Raw genomic sequence first — 16,993 nt, forward strand, 5'->3', positions numbered from 1 at the left:
TTAGAGTGAAGCTGTTTTCTTACCCAGAAGACTGACGATGGGAAAGAAAAAAAGAACAATGCAAAATTAGTAGAAGAAAAGAAACAATTAATAAAACATGAATGGATATTAATCAAATAGAAATTGGACAAAAAATGGTGAAAATGAAGAAACTCGGTAGTTTGTTCTTTGAAAAGGTTAATAAATTTGAGCAGAAAACACAAATTACCAACATCAAAAACACAAACTACCAACATCAGACATGTTAAAAAGAGGCATCAGTGTCACTGTATATTTTATAAACATTAAAAAATATGGTTTTATGAACAACTCTGCCAATAAATCTGATGTCCTGAATGAAATGAACAAATTAACACAAAACTAACAACAAAAATAGAAATATCCCCACATATATTAAAGACATTTAATTCATATCTAAAAACCTTTCAACAAGGAAAATCTCAGTCCCAAATGGCTTCACTGGTGAATTCGCCACTAACATAAAAGAATAAATAATATTAGTTCTACAAAAACTCTTTCAGAAAACCAAGGAGGAGCATATATTTCTAGCTCATTTTTGAGGGCTACCTAACTTTAATCCCATAACATAACAAAGCACTAAAAGAAAAGCCCATTAGAATATTCCATATGAACATAGATATAAAATACCTTAACAGCATATTAGCAAATGGAATCCTGCAATATATAATAGGGTAATGCATCATGGCTGATTGGATTTCTCCCAGGAATGCAAAGTTAGTTTAACATCTGAAAATCAATTAATGTAGTACGCCACATAAACAGAATACAAAACAATTCCCATGTAATCATCTCAATAGATAAAAAAACTTTGAAAAAAAAAAAAGTCGAAACACTTTCTTGATAAATACCCTCTGCCCACCAGAAATAGAAGAGACTTCCTCAAACTGAAAACGGCATCTGCAAAAACCCTACAGCTTATATTATGTTAACAGTAAATGTTAAATATTTTACCACTACATCAGGAACAAAGCAAGGAAGTTTGCTCTTATAACTTCTATTCAAAATTGTAACCGAAGTTAATGTAGGACAAAGTGAAAAAACAAAAAGCCATGAATATCAAGAAAGAAGTAAGACTATTGTTATTTGCAGAAAATATGCCACTGTATACACAGTAGGACTATAAAATTTGCTTGGCAAGCATCAAGTCCCCCACATCCACTCCTCTCCTCACACTACTGTCCTTCATAAAGTCATGCAAAATTGCTCTATATTCTAAGTAAGGACGGGATGCTTGATGTGCAAATGCAACTGTAAGATAAATCCCCTGAGCAATATTTTTGGCCACCCTGCCCTTCCTACAGAAACTCTGGGGCTGTCACTGAGGTAGGGTTAGTAATGGTATGTGAGACTGGAGAGACATGTGGAAACCACCTCGTGGTATTTGGGCTTCACTAGTTAGGCAACAGGAAGCTATTGAATATTTCTGAGCACAGGAGTGACACAGAGGTGTACCAAGTAGGTGGGAGGCAGTGTAAGCAATCTACCTCAGTGGGGAAGAGTATTGTATCACAAACGTTGTTTAGAATTGCTAGTACTTGGTGATAATTAAAAGCAAAGCAACTTTAACTAAATTTAGTTATTTTAATTTTACTTACAGAAAATGCATCCTCTTTTGTGTACCCAGGTGTTTCATTCTCACCATCTTACCGTAGGAGTATTATCATCAGAATTAGAGTAGATGAGGCAAGTCACTGTGGCTCATGCCTGTAATCCTAGCACTTTGGGAGGCTGAGGCAAGAGGACTGCTGGAGGCCAAGAGTTTGAGGTTATGGTAAGCTATGTTTCTGCCACTGCACTCCAGCCTAGGCAGCAGAGTGAGACCCTGTCTCTTAAAAAAAAAAAAAAAAAAAAAAAAAAAAAAAAAAAACATTGGAATGAATGAAAATTAATTTGATAGCAGTTTTTTAAACAGATTGGGGAGAGGAACAGACTGGCAGATACCATTCGGTATACAATAGCTGGTTAGTGATGGCAATTCTGAAAGAAAAAGTATAGAAACTGGGAGGTATTGCTAGTGTAGTATGACCTTTTAAAACTCACAGGGTGCATACCTTGTGGATGTATAAAACAATGTGAAATAATAAATTCTCCAGAAAGTAAGAAGAGGAGTTAGAGACTTTTATAAAAGAGAAGTCTATGATGTTATCTAGGAAAGAAAAGAATTTTCAGAAGAATGTATGCATTGATGAAATGATTCCTTTTTGCCCTCATTTATATTTATTTTCTGCTCAAATGAAACACTTGAACTACCACTCAATTTCCGGGACAGACTTCCTTCCTACATTCTTCAGTTTGCTTTCCCAATTTTTACTTTGTTTAGCAATATCAACATTGCCTCATTGGGTTTTAGTGAGTTTCGAGAGAATGCGTAATCTATAGAACATTAGTTCTTCTCTCCCACAGACAGATGAGTGCATATAAAGACATATATTTATATTGCTACTGTTTTAAAAGTGTTGCTTCAAATTACCTAAAATATGGCAACCATTATATAGAGAACCACTAATAAAAACTGTGTTTATATAATTTATCAATATTGAAATCATGCTTCATATTTCCTTTAAGCACAAAATGATTATTTTCACACATGTGCAAGAAATCATATTTGATGCCTTGAATTCGCCCTCATAGAATTTCATCTCCTAATGTAAAGAAAACTGACTAGGGTAATTATTGCAGGATTGTACTCTTTCCTGTTGTCAGTAACCTTCCTACCAAATTCATTGTGACATTTGTCACCCAATTGACTGTCCATATCCACCATTGCTCCAGAGCCTGGGCCAGCAGACTTTTGCTTCATGGTCCAAAATGATGATGTCCTGGGTGTGATTACAAGGCAATATGAAGCAAACATTAGTGAACATCAGTGCTAGCAAAGAAATTCACAAAATAACAATTAGAATGCTTGGCTGATTCTTCCACTGTGCTTTCAGCTCTTTACAGGTATAGGCCATGCCTTAAACTTCATTGAGTCTAGCACTGTTCCTGTTGCTATTATTATATTTGTAGCTTATGATAAGCAGAGTTAATTTAACATAGGGGTTATGAACATGGATTTCAGAGTTGGGCCACTTAGTAGCTGTATTAGTCCATTTTCACACTGCTGATAAAGACATGCCTGAGACTGGGTAATTTATACAGGAAAAAGGGTTTAGTAGACTTACAGTTCCATATGGCTGGGGAGGCCTCACAATCATGGCAGAAGGCAAGGAGGAACAAGTCACATCTTATATGGATAGCGGCAGGCAAAGAGAGAGCTTGTGCAGGGAAACTCCTGTTTTTAAAACCATCAGATCTTGTGAGACTTATTCACTGTCAAGAGAACAGCACAGGAAAGACCTGCCCCCGTGATGCAGTTATTTCCCACTGGCCCCCCACCCCCCAACAACACGTAGGAATTCAAGATGAGATTTGGGTGGGGACACAGCCAAACCTTATCAGTAACTGCACCACTTTTAATAAGTAGTTTGATCTTTCTAAGGTTTAAATTCTTCTGTAAAATGAAGATTCATGTATTTTCACAAATAATAAAATGATGAAAATTCCTGCCACTTTGGAGCTTACATTGTAAAGTCATTTGGGGAGTCGGAAGAGAAAGAACAATCAATAAATATAAAAATAAGTAAACTTATTTACTAAGTTAAGTGCTATAGGAGAAAACTAGACAAAGTAAAAGGCTTTGAGAGTGCCATTTTAAGGAAGGGAATTGCAATTTTGGAAATGCAGCCAAAGGACTTTTAATTGAAAACATGGCATTTCACTTGAGACCTGAAGGAGATAAGGTAGTTAGTCATGTGGAAATCTGGAGGAAGAGACCAGGCAGAGGGAGCAGCCTATGCAAACACCATAAGGTGGGAGCACCCCTTATGTATTCAGAAGAGGGGCTGTATAGCTGAAGTGAGCAGAAGAGAGAGTAGGAATGTCCCAAGCCTATGGGATCTTTGTGCAAGCTGCAAATAATTGGCCCTTTCACTCTGCAAGTACTGCCCCACATCCATCAAGTACTTTAGAAGGATTGAAAGAAGTTTGGCTATCAATCATTTGATGAATTTTCCTGCCCACTATTTGTTCTATACCAGTGTGAAATATACAGAGTAATGCTTCTGCCTCATCTTTACCAAGCACTTACTATGTTCCAGAGATGATGCTAAATATTTTTACATTAATAATCTCAGTTAATCCTGACAACAGACCTATGAGGTAGATATTATTATGCTCATTTTATTGATAAATAAGTGAAGACTTAGGTAGATTTAGGTTGTTCAGAGCATAGTTAATACTGTGACTAGTAATTATGGCACATAATCCTAATATTTCAGGAATTTATACCATTTAGTTGAGATACTCCTCAACTACTGTCTCAGGGTACAGGAGTAATTGAAATTCTAAGGCACAATAGCATGGTGCATAAGCAGGCAGGACTGCAGCCACAGAACTCTCAATTTTACTTCAAGTTATGTCACTTACTTTCCCTTTTATGTTAGAGACGTCTGTTAGTTTGTCTACAGGAAGTATAATACTTCACAGGGTAATTTATTCACAAATAGGAAAACATGTGTAAAATATCATAGCAATCTGCCTGCAATATTGTAAGTGTTCAAAAGGTTGTTGATATTATTGTTGTTGTAAGCTAAGGAATGCTAGAAAAACATCAAAGTTATAATTACTCAAAATAATTTTTGCTGAGCATCTACTAGACATAAAATAATCATCTCATTATTAATATTGGACTTTCTGAAGTATATTCTTAACTTTCTCTTCTAATCTTTTATTTGAGATTTTTTTCCAGCTTTTTTTTTTTGGATACAGAATCTTGGTTTATTGTCTAGGCTGGACTCAAACTCCTGGGCTCTAACAATACTTCTACCTTAGCCTCCTGAGTAGCTGGGACTATAAGCACATGCCACTATGCCTGGCTCTATATTTTTAATATTTAAGAATTCTTTCTTCCACCGATTGTTTATTCCTTTAGGCATTGTTGTTGTTTCTATATTTTTTAATGAATGCAACTTTTATCTTCTGAGGATAACAGAGGTATTTTATTAAATTGTTATTAGTTGATGATTTCTTCTATCTCTATTCCCTGCATTGTTTGTTTCCTCATCTGGATTATCGTTTTTCGTCCTCGTCCTTTATTTTTGTTTCTGTCATTCATGTTGTATATTTTGCATATATGTTTGATGAATTTTGCAATCTGCTTCATTCTGTAGAGAAATGGTAAAAATCTTTCCAAAATGGCCTTTACTCATATTTATGAGCAGCAATACAGTTTTTCTTTGCATTGGTTAAAAGCTCAAATATTAGTTCTAGAGTTCTTATCTTTATAGTTTCTTTCTGCCAGTTTTCTCTTTATGGAAAATAACTCTGGCTCCCAGCTTTCTGGATTTCCATAAACCCTGTAGAAGGGGAATTGTAGTGGTAAAAGGAAGAGGCGGTTTATACAGACTTTTACTTAATCCTTTCATGTCTACCTTGTGCCTCTCCCAATAACAAATTGTTGATGTTCCAACATTATGGAGTTGGTTAATTTCAATTATTCTTGACAATAAGACTGATGTCACTATGGAGTAGGATTAGTTTGGCTGGCTGAGTGGGGTTGAAAGGGGACCTGAAAATCTAAATACTTTCTATGTAGAATAACTCTAATTCATGATTCTCAGCCTTGGCACTATGGCTATTTTGGGCTGGGTAATTTGTTGTGAGGGATTGATATGTGCATTGCAGGATGTATAGCAGAATCCCTGGCTACATGCCAGTATACTACATGCCAGTAGAACTCGTCCCCCCCAACCTTGACTACTAAAAAGTTCCCCTGGGGACAAAATCGTCCTCAGTTGAGAACCATTGTTTTAACTTTAGACCTGTGTGTATCCTCTTACTTCTTTCAATGTTTCATTATCTTCAAGTCTTAAGGCTCTCAAGGATTCTGTAGTAAAAAACCAGTTTTCATATTTTGGGAATCCAATTCAGCCAACACTCAAGCTGAAACTTCTCTGATTATTTAAGAATATTGTCAATATTTATTTCTATTTCTTAATTTCATTTTCTGTCTTCAAAATTTTTATAAAATGTATTTCTTCCCTATTGTTTTCTCTGCTGGCCTCATTAAAATTGTATGTTATATTTTTAAAGATTCCTATTTTGTTATTGAAGTATCAAGAGGAAAAGGCACGTGCTTGATCTGAACTTTATCAAAAATTGGTAATTGTTTTCATCTCTTACTATTAACTGTTTTCTAGATCGATCCTCTTGCTTTAGGAATTCAAATCAGCCTGCACTCATACTGCAGTTTCTCTGATTAGTCAAGAACGTTGCCAATATTTATTTATATTTCTTCATTTCATTTTTTTTACTTTGAAATTTTTGAAAAATATATTTATCCCATGTTGTTTTCTCTGCTGGTCTCATCAAAATTATGAGTTCTACTTTTTAAATTGCTGTTATTTTGAAGTAGTGAGAAAAAGAGGAAAAGACATGTGCTTCATCTAAATTTTCTCAAAATTTTATATTTTAGTAAATGTATTTAGATGCATATTTTTCTAACAATGGGCATTCTTAGTTAACGCCTATATCCTTTTTCTTAAACAAGAAAATAAATTTATTATAACTTTTACTTATCCTGCCCTAGTATTCCTCATGGGCAAATCATGTCTTAATTTTATTAATCTTTGAATGCACCATTTCTAACAAGTTGGATCCTTTATCAGAAAGCAGAATGTGTACAATATACTTATCCTTTAGTTCCGTCTTCCTGGGCGCTGGCTCTCTTATCACAATAGGATGTATTCCTACAGATCAGTTTGATTGTAATTTAATTTACTGTATTTGGCAGCAACATCTTATAGTGGTAACCTAGACTGAGATGAAATCTTCCATTTCAATTGACAGTTATAAAGCAACAGACTATAGATTTAAATTATTTGAGTAGTTACTACGTTAAAACACATCTTTTTCTTCCCTTCCTTTGCTCCCAACCACAAGCACAGCAACCAGTATATTTCCAAATTTTACTCCTGTTTATAATGCTATTTCTTAAGCTTCTGAACATTACAGTGTGCATTGCACCTCTGCTAATCTCCATCCAAATTCTGCTATGTTTTGGAGTCTGTCTGTGAGAAAGTGTAGTGCTGATGAGGGGATTGAAGTTTCAGGATTCCAATTTTGGCTGCTTAACAGGAACAGTTGAAAGATGGCATGAGGTTTTTGATCCATGGTTTTCCATTTTCCTGGTATAGTAAGCATAGGTATCACTGCCAAACTTCTTTGGAGCTCTATGTTATTTGGGTTTAGAGCTTGAAGCTACGTTAAACAGCTGAATAAATGTTTCCCGATGGAACTCTATGATGCAGCTCCTGAAAATTCTCTCTGAGTGTTGTTAACTAGTTTCCTCTTAAGTTGAGTTTATAGTTGTTTTGCCATGTCCAAATGTCTTTTTGAGACATTACTTCTGACTGAAGAGAGTGATAGAATTTATCCTCCCACTTGAAATGATAAAAATAAGGACAAAATGTATTAAATAATTGTTTGCTAGATGTTGGACATCAGGCAATGAGGACAATATTTGCTGAGAAATAGGAAATAAATTATGTGAATCTTACAATTGGCCCAGATTGCTGCTTTCAGAGTATTTCCAGTCCATGACTTAGGGAGCGAAAACCCAGATGGAGCTCAGAGGGTTCTCCAAATTGAAGAGATATAGCCAAGTGTTTCAGGAATTCAAAGTAGTTAGTTTGCAGAGAGGAGAGAGAGGAACACAGAGATAATTCCACATATCTACAGAGCATCTTCCTTAAGAATTCACTTGAGTACTGATCACTGCATGTATGAGGCTGCAGAAAGCACAACTTTCAATTACTAAAAGCAACAATAGTTGACACTCATGTAGTTCTGGGAAATGTGCCTGTTTCCACTAGCTGAACTGGAGAGAAAACGTATGATTCACGGGGCATTGGATAAGTGTACACAAAAGGGTCTAGATTCAATAGTGGAGAATAGCCCTAGGCTGATAACTACTTCAATACCACCTAATAAATCTTAAGAGCAAGACTCAAAAGGAATTGTTTCCAAGTAATTTAACTGCATCCAAGAACAAAACTCAAATATATTTGTAAGAGCATTAAAATACGTAGCACCCAACAAGAAAAAATTCACAGTCTCTGACACCAAATCAAAGATTATCAGGCATGCAAAGAAACAGGAAAGTACAACTCATAATGAGGATGTAAATACATCAGTCAAAACGGATCCAGAATTGTGAGAGACGTTAGAATTATCAGGCCAGTATATTGAAACAGATATTATAACTTTACATAGTTTAAAAGTTACATAAAAATATGGAAGGTACTAAATAACCCTACAGATCAAAATCCCAGAGAAAAACCTACAGTGTATGGAATAAAAATACAGTGGATATAATTGGTTATGCATTAAACATAAAACATTTATGTTATATGTTATATTTAAACATAATATATGTTAAATATAAATATATTTAAACATTATATTTAAAAAGTTAGTGAACTTGAAGTCATAACCTATCCAAAATGAAACAGAGTTGAAAGAGCATTTGTAAAAATGAAAACAGCATTTGTGAGCTGTGGGACAACTTTTAGAGGCTTGGTGTATGTGTAATTTGAGTCCCTACAGGAATGGTGGAGTGGAGCTGGGAATATAAAAAATATTCAAAGAATTTATGGCTGAAAAATTCCAAGTACAGTAAGGACTGAAAACCATAAAGCCACACACCCATGAATCTCAAGAAAACTAAAAATAAGTAACACGAAGGAAATCACAAAAGGCATATTATAATTGAATTGCTCAAAGCTAGTGATACATTTTTAATGATAAAATAAAATACTAAAGCAGCCAGAGGAAAAAGACATGTTAAATACATAGGCAAAACAGTAAGAATGACAACAGATTTCCTATCCAAAATAATGCAAAGAAGAAGACAGTGGGGCAACATTCTTATAACCATGAAAGGAAACAAATAGTGCACTTATGATTCTATATCTAGGAAAGAGATCTAAGATGAATGTCAAATAAAAACTATTTGCAATACATATAATGAAAGAGTTCATCACACACAAACCTATACTATAAGGAACATTAAAAAGAATTCCTTCCATTGGAAATAAAATGGTATCAAATGGAAATATGGATCTGCACAAAGAAACAAAAAACACCCAAAATGGCAACTGCATTGGCAAATATGGAGGGTATTTTTCTAACGATTTAATTTTCTTTAAATACAGTTGACAGTTTTTTAAAAAAATAATAATATAGTAAAGGTTTTATAACATGTATAAGTAAAACGTTTGGCAGTAATAACACAATAATTAGGAGGGGGAAAAGGAAGTACCCTTGACCCTTGAACGACATGGGAATTAGGGGTACTGATTTCCCACACAGTCAAAACTTCATGTTTAACTTTAACTCTCCAAAACCTTAACTACTAATGGCCTACCGTTGACCAAAAACCTTACTGATAACATGAACAGTCAATTAACATTTATTTTGTGTATATTATTTACTGTATTCTTATAATAAAGTAATCGAGAGAAAAGAGAATCTTTAGGAAAATCATAAGAAAGGGAAAATGTATTTACTATTTGTTAGGTGAAACTGGATCATAAAGATCTTTGTCCTCTTCATCTTCACTTTGAGTAAGACGAGGAGGAGGAATAAGAGGAAGAGGAGAGATTGGTCTTTTTGCCTCAGGGCTGGCAGAGGTGGAAGAAAATTCTTTTATAAGTATACTCACGCAATGATAGCTCATGTTGTTCAAGGGACAATTGTACACTATTGTAAGATCTTTATACTCTATTTGAAGTAGTATGCTACTTAAAGCTAGGTTGTGAAAAAAAAAAAAAAAGAAGAAGAAGAAAAAAGAAATCCCAAACAGATGCGACAAATAGAAAGAAAATATCAAGATAATAGATTTAAACCTAATCATATCAATAATAATGCTAAATTTACATGTTCTAAATAATCCAGTTAAAAGTCAGAGACTGGAAGATTGGTTAAAAAAGGAAAAAGTACAACTTAACTATATGCTGCTTGCAGAAAACATATTTAAGTACAAGACACAAATAGGTTAAAAGCAAATGTTGGAAAAGATAAATCCTGTGAGCACTAATCATAAGAAATGTAGGGTGACTTTATTAATATGAGAAAACATGAATTTTTAGAAATTTTGTCCAAGATAAAATATTGCCCAGGATGAAGAAGGTAATTTCATTTTGTGAAAGGAGTCGTTTTATCAATAGGACATAACAATTCTTAATATTTCTGTACCAGCAACAGAGCTTCAAAATGCACAGAGCAAAAACTCATGTAACTGAAGGAGAAAGTAAAATCCACATTTGTGGGCAAAAATTTCAATACCCTTCTCTCAATAATTAGTAGAATAAACTGACAGGAAATCAGTAAATCCATAGATTAGAACAACACTGTCAACCAACTTGACCTAATGTCCAGTTATGGAACATTCAACCCAACAGAGCAGCAAACTGCACCTATTTTTCAGGCCTATACAAAATATCTACCAAAATAGATCAAATTCTGAACCATAACACAAACCTCAAAAGATTTAAAAGAATTCAAGTCATATAAAGTACATTATCTGGCTGCAGTTAAATTAAATTAGAAATCAATAACAAAACAACCTGGAATTACACTAAATATTTGGAAAGTAACTCACACAATTCTAAATAACCCAAGATTCAAAGAGGAAACCCAAAGAGGAATTAAAAAGTATTCTGAACTGAATGAAAATGAAAACACAGCATAAGAAAATTGTGAGATGCCCAATACAGCAGGACTTAGTAGTATATTAATAGCACTAAATGCCTATGTTAGGAAAGGATGAAGACTGCAAAGAAATATCTTCTACTTTACAAAATTAGCAAAAGAAGAGAAGACCTAAGCCAGACTAATGAAAGCTATTTCTGAGTTTCTAACTACATCTCATGAGGATGATCATTTCTTTCCTCTGCTCTTGTGGCTGAAAGCATGTTAAGGTCAAAACTGTGATTCAGGCAAGACCAAAATTTCTAAGACCAAATTGCATTTTAAGCCGTAAAGAGCAGGAGAATCTCCATGACTTGAACTGTGAATAGATATTTGTTTGTTACCAGAGATAGTAATTGTACTGCTTTATCTGTCTTTCCTTCCATGCTAGTAAAAGAAAGCTCAATAGTAGTTGATCACATGATCATAGAGAATAATCTACATTTCTCAGCCTCCTTGGCAGCTAGGTGTAGAAATGTGGTTTAAGTTCTGGTCAATGATATTGCATCTATTAATTTTTGCTGCTTAAGTTAGTGGCTAAAAACAATAAAAATTGTTTATTTATTTAGGATTCTATGGTTTGGCTCAGTGCTGGTGTGCACTGACTTGTCCAACCTCTTCTGGGCTCTCTCATTTGTCTGTGATTAGCTAGCTGGTCAAGTAGCAGTTAGATAGGAAGACCTCACTCACATATGTGGTGGTTGACAAGCTGGCTGTTCACTGGGGCACCTCAGTTTTCTGCCATACAACCTCTAATATTCTAGCAGGATAGCATGAGCTTGTTCACAAGGTGATCTCAGAGTTCCAAGCCCAGCAAGAGAGAATGAACTCTAAATTTGCAGGCATTTATTTACTTATTTACTTATTTATTTATTTATTTATACTTTATGTTCTAGGGTACATGTGCGCAAAGTGCAGGTTTGTTATATATGTATACATGCGCCATGCTGGTGTGCTTTTGCAGGCATTTTTAAATGTCTGTTTGAATCCTATATGCAAGCATTATATGTGCTAGTATTTGACCAAAGAAAACCAATAGGTCAATCTAGAGTTGTCCTGGAAGGATCGTACCAAAGAGTGTCTTATGATTTGGAAGTATATTTTTAAAAGAAAGAGGAATGCCTTTCTCTCTTTCTACTTCTTGGTGGACAGGAATTGGTTTTAGAGTAGGAGTAGATTTTTATTTTCTCACATTAAAAAGGGAGAATCTACAGCTATAGAATCTACAGAAGTAAACTTGGTATTTTCAGTTGAATTTTGGGAAACTGACTAAAGTTAACAATTTTAAAAGTAATAATGCCTTACTTTAGTATTAAACTATATTTTAAGATATAGTTAATATACAGAAATTATAGTCTACATGTGTTACAGAAACTTAGATTAATGAAATGGGAGTAAACTTGTTATTTTATTAATTTGTGACAGAATTGTTCATATAGAAAGAATTGTTTTTATTGACAAAAATATCTGGATAAGACGTAGGTTTTCGCAAGAATCAAGGCGATAATATACACTTTTGGGATGTATGTGAGAAAGTGACCATGCAAAGTCAGGTGTACAGAAAAAAGTGGATATGCTTTATGGCAGAGCAAGGAGGAAGAACAGAGAAGCCACAGAGATGGTAGATAATTGGAGTGCCAATGAAAATCTCTAGCTGTAGGGGAAACTAAAGGGATATTATGAATTGCAAAGTAATGATTTAATTCCTCTTTTACCCCAAATCTTTAATAAAGGTTAACAACGACATTTTGTTTCTTTGTTTGTTTTGAACAAGAGTTCTTGGAATTGAGGCATTAGCTGAGTTTCACCTCTGGGTGACACAGGGCAGTGCTGGTAGGAGCCAGAAAGACTTCAAAATGGAAGAAGCAGAAGTGTAGGGTCAGGGCGACTATGAAATGATCAATACGCATAGAATTCTTATAAACTTAAGGAGCACTTCTGTCATTCAGGAATGGAATTAGGGTCATAGACAGCCTTATCTAGATTTCAAAAGGTAAGGATGCTCCAGCTGATACATGCATTACATGTAAATAAGAATACAACAAGACCAGGGGCCGTGGCTCATGCCTGTAATCCCAAATATTTGGGATGCCAAGGCGGGCAGATCATCTGAGGACAGGAGTTCAAGACCAGCCTGACCAACATGGTGAAACCGTGTCTCTAATAAAAAGACAAAAAATTAGCCATGCATGGTGGCCCAGCTACTGGGGAGGCTGAAACAGGAGAATCTCTTGAACTTGGGAGGCGGAGGTTGCAGTGAGCCGAGATCGCGCCATTGTACTCCAGCCTGGGCAGCAAGAGTTAAGCTGTCTCAAAAATAATAATAATAATAATAATAATATAATAAAACATATAAAAGAAAATGTTTTTGCACTTTTATTTCTCTTTACCTTTTGCACGCTTCCTTGCTATTTGAAAACATATTGTTTACATGTGGGTAATGTTTAAGATTATTATTTGATGGAAACGTAATGTATGTCCAATGCCTTAAGGTGTTTACCATCCGTTTGGAGAACAGGACTGATACCTGTAAAGTACCAGCAAATACTCAGGCCTGAGTTATGGGTTGATGTACTTGAAGTGTTACAAGTATGTACTGACAGGCCTATTGGATTTTCGTGATGTGCCTGTATGTTACACATATCCACCAATAAATGCCATTTAGTTTTGTAGGCTGAATCAAATCTCTGTCTTGAGTAATGATTTTGTATCTTTTGGACTAGATATGAGTAAGACCGAGAAACAGCCAGGCACAAGAAGGCAATTCATCGTTCTTACTCATCTTTCTAAACCTATATGCATCTTTGATATTGAAGTTCATTATTATCTACAACTACATTTTGTTTGCATATAACCATTTATCTTTTAGTCTTAGATATTTTCATATCAATTGTCTTAATTTATCCTTAAATAAAACTTCCAGTGAGTCTCTATTTCTTGGATGAGGAAAATTGAGGCAGTGATAGGTCTTTAAAAATTATTTAATTTCTAAGTCCTTCCCTATATCTTGTAACTGAATCCCAACCTAGATATTTTTAAATATCCTTGAAATTAAATATAAATTAAATAATATCTTTTCACAAGTAGGTTACTTCCCTCTATGGTAACTCTGCCTCCAAATGTGAAGAGCTGGATTTAATCCAAGTGAAAGAAAGTCAGGGGGGAAAATGTCAGGGACTATAAAAGATATATTAAGTTTTTCATATTTATTTGACATTTTATATACATATGTCTGCTTATGAAGAGTTTAGTTCTTATCTTTCTTTAATCAACATAGTATTATCTATGCATAAAGTAGATGAACACTATATTTTATGTATTTTCATTCTTCTCAAATCAGATGCTTGAAGAGTAAAATGGCACAGTGTTTTAGTTGTTATTTTGCTTGAAAACGCTTTAAAACAAGAAACATTTTTGGAATTTCTTACCGCAATATAAATCAGCTAAATATATTTAATGTGGTAAAATGAATCATACATATGCTGAAATAGTCCGAAAAGGGGAGTTGGGTAAGAAAAACTGTATTAGGGTCAGTATCAATAGGCATACATAATTCTATTAACAAATAACATTAAATATTGTTATATTGTTTATGGGATGATATCATTATAGAAAGATTCTCCCTTAATTTAAATACCTAGCATTTACAAAACAAGTTTAAATCAATGAGACGGTAAACAAGAGGACTCAAACAGAGAGGTGGGCTGGGTGTGGTGATTCACGCCTGTAATCCCAGCACTTTGGGAGGTTGAGGTGGGCGGATCACGAGGTCAAGAGATCGAGACCATCCTGGCCAATATGGCGAAACCCCGCCTCTACTAAAATTACAAAAATTAGCTGAGCGTGGTGACAGGCGCCTGTAGTCCCAGCTATTCGGAAGGCTGAGGCAGGAGAATCGCTTGAACCCAGGAGGCAGAGGATGTAGTGAGCCAAGATTGCGCCACTGCACTCCAGCCTGGTGACAGTCTGAGACTCTGTCTCAAAAAAAACAAACAAACAGAGAAGTCGTGTCCTAAAGACTAAATTAACTGCTGACTGTTTTCTATTTTCAGTCTCTACGTATTTATATTTTGATTTCTATATATAGTATTTAATGGTTAGTTCCCCATTTCCCTTTTATTCTTATACAACTAACTTCTATGGGTTTTATTTTCATTCAGTTCTATATATTCCCCCTGCTGAAGCCTCCCATGTTGTGTGTCAAGAGGAAAAATATCTTATTACCTTCTTGTCTGTTGAACATTTAGTTTTCTTCTCCCTCCCTCCCTGTCTTGTACCTAATGAGCAAATTATCTAAAAATAGATACGTTCATCATTCTACAAAATGTTGTATCTTCTCTAGATTGGAGGCCAGTGTAATTGTAAGAGACATGTGTCTGGCAGACAGTGCAATCAGTGCCAGAATGGATTCTACAATCTACAAGAGTTGGATCCTGATGGCTGCAGTCCCTGTAACTGCAATACCTCTGGGACAGTGGATGGAGATATTACCTGTCACCAAAATTCAGGCCAGTGCAAGTGCAAAGCAAACGTTATTGGTACGTGTAATGCAAAAGTTTACAGTCACATCTCTATTATCATCTGCAATAAAATTCTCTATTTGATTTCTTAACTGAAGAGTAAAGCAAATTTCTTTGCTCAAGCAAGGCTGGAAAAAAAATTTGGATGAAATTAACTGTTTAAAATGATTAAATTAATAATTCTATCAAACTGCAGCTTGAAGCTTAGTTTAATCAACCCTTTAGAAGTTTCTTTATTCTGTAGATGCATTAGTTCACATGATCCCATACTAATAAGTCATAGAAAAATATAATTTGCTTACTGCATAGATGTTTCTTTTAGAAAATTAGCACTTTTTCAAAATGTTTTACACTTAATGAGTTCTAAGCAAATCATTTTCATGCTAGTTTTCTTAATAGATCAAAATAAATGGATTTTTCCAAAATATTCTGTGCTACAGGGTCCTTTGTGATAAATCTTTCCATTTTTTTCTATTATATTTCTTTGAACTGTTCCTATGAAATGCAAAATAAGTCAACATAATTCTACAGATCATGTATATTGCTCGGGTTACTTATAAAGGGCTACATAATTTTAATTTTGTAATTCAGCACCAAGTTGATTATAATAAACAGCTACCTTCGCTGTTATTTATCATTTTTTTATACAAGACGTGCTTTTTTGTTTGTTACTCCCACAGGTATTTTTCAGAAATTAGATTTGATTATAGCAATTTATTACATCCAACATTTTTGAGGGGAACCACTGCCACATAAGGACAAAATTTATCATGTGCCCAAAATGCACTATGTACATAATGCACTTTGAAATTTTGATATATGAGAATATTATGAGAGGAAAGTTTCCTGATGAAGTGAGGCCTGTATTGTAACTGAATATGTCTTGGTTCATATAGGAAGTTTAAAAAAGACCTTTGCCTTTCTATTGTCATTCAAGACACCAAGTCATCCATGGTTTGTCTAACACTGACCTCAACCTTACAATAATAAAAATATGCCTGGCAGTGATCACACACTCTCTCTCTCTCTTTCACACACATACACACACAAATGCTTACATGTACACATGCATATGTACATATCATTCTGAATACTATTTTCATTTCTATGATATACCTCTAAACTAATTCTTTATCTTTTATTTATGTAAGTATACATCATGCTACACAATTCAGCTAGACAAGCGTTTCAATTTAATAAAGAGAATGTAGGTGTGTTTAATGGCATTACATGAGATTTCTCTGGTTTAAAGAAACATTACATGAAAATCTGTAATATAATTTGCCTTTATGCATCTCAAGCATACAAAAACTAATTTTTTAGAAAGAAAGAATAACTAATGTGTAAAGAGAAGTACGTATTTGTATGTGCTATCTATGATGCTGAAGGAATTCTAAGACCTTGAATTCAATTTGTATGGCATCCTTTGTTCTTTAATGTGAGATATATTTAAACTCAAGATGTGAAAACAGAAGTTAAAGCAAGGCCTTTAAAGACAGTGAAATAATTACTTATTTGTATCAACGGAATCTTTCTTGTGATGGTTAGATTCCAGAGCTTGAGGAAGGCAAAAATCAAAATTAATTTAGAATGTGTTATGCTATCCCTACTATGTGCCTATTTTGTTGATTGATCCAGATGGTTTTCTGCAGGAAACAGAA

General features: G+C 34.4%; 1 protein-coding gene across 1 annotated transcript in view; it reads left to right on the forward strand.

Moving 5' to 3' along the window:
* The window catches only part of USH2A (usherin), an 825,608-nt gene that overhangs the window by 160,278 nt on the left and 648,337 nt on the right, over window positions 1–16,993 (forward strand). The window contains exon 11 of the mRNA XM_030936493.1: window positions 15,155–15,350. Coding sequence (XP_030792353.1) covers window positions 15,155–15,350 — 196 coding nt within the window. The remainder of the gene's footprint in view (window positions 1–15,154; window positions 15,351–16,993) is intronic.

Source organism: Rhinopithecus roxellana, chromosome 8 (genome assembly GCF_007565055.1).
Source record: "Rhinopithecus roxellana isolate Shanxi Qingling chromosome 8, ASM756505v1, whole genome shotgun sequence".
Taxonomy (NCBI): Eukaryota; Metazoa; Chordata; class Mammalia; order Primates; family Cercopithecidae; genus Rhinopithecus; species Rhinopithecus roxellana.